Source organism: Hipposideros armiger, unplaced genomic scaffold (genome assembly GCF_001890085.2).
Source record: "Hipposideros armiger isolate ML-2016 unplaced genomic scaffold, ASM189008v1 scaffold_283, whole genome shotgun sequence".
Lineage (NCBI taxonomy): Eukaryota > Metazoa > Chordata > Mammalia > Chiroptera > Hipposideridae > Hipposideros > Hipposideros armiger.
This window is the reverse complement of record NW_017731633.1, coordinates 340,359-345,857: the sequence shown is the minus strand read 5'-3', so window position 1 is coordinate 345,857 and position 5,499 is coordinate 340,359. Positions and strand designations below refer to the sequence as shown.

General features: G+C 53.0%; 1 protein-coding gene across 1 annotated transcript in view; it reads left to right on the top strand.

Annotated features, from left to right (window-relative positions):
• Window positions 1–4,124, top strand: part of KDELR1 (KDEL endoplasmic reticulum protein retention receptor 1) — a 20,641-nt gene extending 16,517 nt beyond the window's left edge. The window contains exons 4-5 of the mRNA XM_019658253.1: window positions 1,865–2,117; window positions 3,383–4,124. Of these exons, the coding sequence (XP_019513798.1) occupies window positions 1,865–2,117; window positions 3,383–3,417 (288 nt within the window). The 3' untranslated portion in view covers window positions 3,418–4,124. The remainder of the gene's footprint in view (window positions 1–1,864; window positions 2,118–3,382) is intronic.
• Window positions 4,125–5,499: the final 1,375 nt, after the last annotated feature.

The following is a 5,499-nucleotide window of genomic DNA, read 5'->3' as shown; positions in this document are numbered from 1 at the left end:
GGCCACATGGGGAAGCAGATGTCCTCAGCCCCACATCTCGGAGGATTAAGGGGAGGCTCAGAGGGGAGAGCTCACAAGATTTGAACCCAGGTCCTTGTGCTTTCAAAGCCCATGCTATTAGTTGGTGCATGCTCAAACAATTATTCTTTAATTATAGAGGAAGCTATTCTTTAAAAATTCAGACATCACGAATAGATAAAGTAAATGTGATGAAAAGATGACCTCCCCTCTCTCCTTATGTTGCAATTCTATTCCCAAGGATAACCCCAGGGTAACAGTTGGGTGTGCATCAATTTAATGGGTACCTTCCCCGAGAGCCTCCACTAACCTGACTTGCTAAGAGCCTTGCTGGAGGAATCTGAGCAATTATGGGAACAAACCTTGGGGTCCAGCTGCCTGGGTAGGAAACTGTTTCTACCACAGTTTAGCTGTGTGACCTTGGGCCTCAGTCTCCTCATCTTTATAATGGGGATCAAGATAGGACTTGCCTCATATGTGAAGGCAGTAGCCAGTTAATACCTGAAAGGTGCAGGGAGCAATGCCTGGGATGTAGTAAATGCTATGTAAGCCTGCATTGTTTTGAATACATCCTGATGTTTCCCACTTCCCTCCCACAAACCAAAACATCTGGGGAGGAGCCACACCTGCCACCTGGCCTGATTCTCTGAGGGGAGGTTTCAGTGGGTCTACAGATCATAAGTCACCCCAGGTGGGACTTTCAGGTTGCTAAGGACTGAAGAAGGGCCTACAGATGTCTGTATCCTCTTCTTCCCCCTCCCATGGTGCCCTGTCCTGCTTACGACTGATAGTTACTGGTCCCTAAATGCTGGCCTGTGACAAGCACATGGGGAGATCACTTCCATTCATTCACTCATTCATTCACTCATTCATTCATTCATGCATTGAATGTGTGCCAGGCATTGTTCCAGGTGCTGGGGTCATGGGGTGAACAAGATATAGGATTCTGTATCTCATGGCTCACATTTTGGTGAGAGCTGCCAGGAAAGAGAATAAATGGGGTGATGTGGCAGCCCTTGGGGGAGGGTGGTCAGGGAAGGCCTCTCTTAGGAGGTGGCTGATGAGCTGAGGCTGGAAGGAGGTGGAAGAGGCAGAATGTGACAATCTGGGGGAAGAGCTGAGGGAACAGCAAGTGCAAAGGCCCTGAGGTGGGTAGGAGCCTGGAATGTTGGAGGACCAGACACAAGTCCTGGCTGCAGCCCAGAGATGGGGGTGGGAATAGGAGATGAGGCTAAATCGGGGAGGGTTCTGAAGACCAAGGTTAGATTTGGATTTTATTCTGGCTACGATAAGAAGTAGCTACTGGAGGGTTTTAAGCCAGGGAGTGGCACGGTCTGGTTTATGTCTCTAAGGATTGCACATCAAATTTTGCCCCTACGAGGGCAGGAAAATCATCTCCATTTTAGAGGTAAGTGGAGACTCAGAGAATCTAGGTCTTTTGCCCAAGGTCTCATAGAAGGAAAGTCTCAGAACCAAGATTCCAAACTGGTCCTTTTGGACTCTGAACCCTTGGTTTGAATTTCAGCTCTGCCACTTACTAGCTGCATGGTCTTGGGCAAGTCTCTACTTCTCTCTGGGCCTCAGTTTCCTCCTGTGTAGAAAGGGGATGCTAAAATAGTACCTCCCCCTTGGGGTCGTTGTGAGGATTACCGGTAAATTAGAATACGCGTGACATGGGCAGAATGGTGTCTGGCACACAGTTAAGTGCCCAGCAGGCTTCACTGTCCCATTCTCCTCTCTCCCCAACATCACTGTCTGCACCTGTCACCGCAGTCTGCCTTCTGTCCCGCCCTGTCCCCTCCCTCCTCATCCTGCCCTCTGATCCTGCTCCCTGGCCTCCCCGCAGATCCTCTGGACCTTCTCCATCTACCTGGAGTCGGTGGCCATCCTGCCGCAGCTCTTCATGGTGAGCAAGACAGGCGAGGCGGAGACCATCACCAGCCACTACCTGTTTGCGTTGGGCGTCTACCGCACGCTCTATCTCTTTAACTGGATCTGGCGCTATCACTTCGAGGGCTTCTTCGACTTCATCGCCATTGTGGCTGGCCTGGTTCAGACAGTCCTCTACTGCGATTTCTTCTACCTCTACATCACCAAAGGTAGCCAACATGGGGGTGCCGGCTGGAAAGGGTCCTGCACCCTTCTCCCTCCTGCCCTCCATCTCCCCAGCCCTTTATCACTCAAGGGAGGGAGAGCTGCTTCCATCTTCCAGGGTCCTAGGCCCACTGCCATCTCTGGAATTCAGCCTTCCATCCACGGCCTCCTTGAGGACCAAGGAGTTTCTCTCCTCCGCCTCCACGTCTCTGAATGAAGATAGCAAAGGCAGCAGGGGCCGCCTTCCTGCCTCCCCCCTGGACTACACAGAGACCAGGCGTCCTCCCTAGTCCCTTGGCGTTGAGGAGGAGACAGGACAGAGAGGGTCAGGGCTGGCCTCTGACTTTTTCTCTCTTGGAATTTGTTCTGACCCCTCCTCCTGCCCTGAGAGGTTCCAGATCCATAGGGTTTCAGTCGCACACTCACACAATTTCAGAATTCCCACCTGCCCAGCCCTAGCAGTGCTCAGAAAAGGGACGGACTCCTCTCTGTTCATGAATCTCTGTCCTTACCCTCAGGGACTCGGGCCTACCAAGATCCACTCATTCATTCATTTATTGAGCATGTTCTATGTCCCTGGCCAGGGCTAGGCTCTGGGGATGCAACAGTAGGAAAAAAAGATGGACGAGGCCCTCCCTTCCCCTTATAATTCTAGTCGGGAGGAATGGTGAATGAACAGGTAAAGAGAGGTGATTGCAAGTAGTGCGAAGGGCTGTGACAGGAAGAAACCAGGGATGTGTTAGTGAACAGCTGTGGAGGGTGAGGGGGCTTCTTCACATGGGGAGGGGGTGTCGGGAGGCCTCTTAAAGGAGATGATGGTTAAAGCAGAGACCTGAGAAATCAGCAGTCAGTTCGTATGAAGGAAAAAGGAAACAGGAGGACAGAAGCCTGGAGGCACCCCGGGACCCCTCAGCATTAGGGCTGGGAGGGCAGGAGATGGTGGTCTCACCTGGCCAGCCTTGCCAGAACCTCTGACCCCAGCTCCCTCCAAGCTCCAAGGCCTCCAGCCCGAGTCCCTTGAGGGTGCACCAGAAGAAATGGGGCCTCCTCTAGCCTCAATGCTCAGCCCCTAGGATGAGACGAGGCTCCTCCTGCCTCACCCCTCAGTAATTCACGCTGATCCCCCAGTTTATAATCCAGGGTCCTGGGGCCAACTCTCCTCTCATCTCTGCCCAGCCCAAGTGTTCAGGCCCCTGCTCTGGCTGTGGGAGGTGGTCCCTTCTGCGGGGGGGCCCCATGGTAATGCCCTCCCCCTTTTCTCTCCTCACAGTCCTAAAGGGGAAGAAGCTGAGTTTGCCAGCGTAGCCCTGGTCCTCGCCATCCCTCTCCTCCAGTGGCCGGCCAGCCAGAGGCAGAGGAAGGTGACAAAGACAAGAGCCTTCCTGTCCAGGGGTGACTTTGTTAAGAACCAACCACTCCCCATCCCCCTCCTGCCGGGTTTCAGGGGGCGGCGGATGACCCAAGACTTGGGGAGCTCAGGACCTGGGCTGTTTGTAGTTTTTTTGCCTTTTAGAGAAGAAGAAAAAAATCTTTCCGCTATTTAGTTTTTGATTCTGATGACTCCTTTCTCTTCTACTCTCTGGCCCCGATTTTTATAAATGTCCTATATGGGGGGGTGGGGGGTGCGATTACAGGGTCCGAGATCTTGTCTCTCCACCAAGCCCCTCACCTCCCTTCCAGATCCTACCCCCAGCCCCACTGTTTGCCAAACACTAAATCTGCCACACCTGCCTCCCCGACCTCCCACCCTGGCCATCAACACAGCCCCCAAACTTCTGGGCTGGGGAGAGGGAGATGGGGAGGGAAGGTCTCCACTGGTTTTTCATAATAATTTTTTCCCAGAGTTTGGGGTTTTTTAGTCTTGTCCTCGTTTTTGGGGCAATTTAGGGGCACAAGGGGCCGGGCATGGGGAGAGGCCTGGCCCGAGGGTCACCATGACTCTGCCACCATGTTTTTGTACAGAATTGATGGTTGATTCTTTGTTCTCTTGAAATAAACCAAGGAAAATGGTGCCTCTCTTTGGCTACTCCTTGCCCTCTCTCTCTGGCGTGTGTGGGGTCCCGCCCCGGCCCCTCTCTCTCCTTTTGCTTTATCCCGTTACCTGTCTGCAGGCAACTGAGGCCGGGGAGGAGCAGGAAGATGAGAAACTGGGTTTTCCAAGACTGAGCTGCACCCTCACTCCTCACGGCTCCACTGGGAAAGACACTTTGGAGAAAAAAATTCTCAAAGATTCTTATTTTGGCACAGAGCTTCCCTGACTGTTTTCCCGAATATCAGGGTTCCAGAGGGACCTTCAGATGTCACCAATAGGCAGCCCCTGTCTCACCTTCATCTGGCATTTTTGTGGAGCCATTCTCTTTTCTTAAAAAAAAAAATAATAATAATAATTTGCCAGTCTTTAAAAAACAGATTTTCACATTAAAATCTGAATTTCTGGCTTCTNAGAGGTGAGACCTCTTTCCCGTCACCCATGGGGTAGTTGGGCCACAGGAAGGCCTCACCCCTGCAAAGATCCGCAGGATCGTCTTTGGCCTCTTCAGAAACTGCACAGCTTCACTGTCAGCCAGGTCCTGGAGGCTTTCGGGGATATGCATGGCGGCTACTGTGCCTCCGGGGCTCCAGGAGGCAGGAGCAGGAATGCTCCGCTGCCGTCCAGAGGTTCCAGGCACACCCTGGGGCTTGGCTGCTGCAAGACAGGACAGATGGTGGGTGGTTAGTTATTGGTGTGGGATGAAGGGGCTGCCAGGAGTCCCAAGAATAGGGAGCATGGGATGAGGAGGTGGTGGGGGAGGGTGTCCTAGAAATGGGGTTGGGTAGGGTGAGGGGTTTACCAGGGTTCTTAGGAGTGGGGGCCTGGAGTGAAGGGGCAGCTGGGGGTCCCAGAGGTGGGGGTGCAGAATGAGAGGGCTGCTGAGGGTTCCATGATTTGGGGTGCAGGGTAAGGGGGCTCCTGAGAATCCCAGAGGTGGGGGCACCAGGTGAGGGGACAGCTGGGGGATCAGAGGTAGAGGGGCTGGGTGAGGAGATCTCAGGTAGGGAGGAAGGGTAGAGAGGGGACTGGGATATTGGGGTCACATTCCTGACATTGGAGCCAGAGGGCCCCTTTAAAGGACTGTTCTCCCTGTGAGAGGACACACGTGGCATTTTCCAGGGACTAGGGGTGCTGAATCAGAACCATTGGAAAAAGGTCTGAAAAAGGAGAATCCTCTTCAGGTTTGGGGTGACAGCACCCATAATGGAGAACCCAGGGAATATTTTAGGCTGTCCTTATGATTTGGGGTTATTTCCTTAGAATAAGGGCCTCCCCTGAGAATTCAGCTCCATCTTCATAAAAGGATAGTTCCTCAAATTGGGGGTCTGGATCTCAGATGTGTGGGGACATGGGCT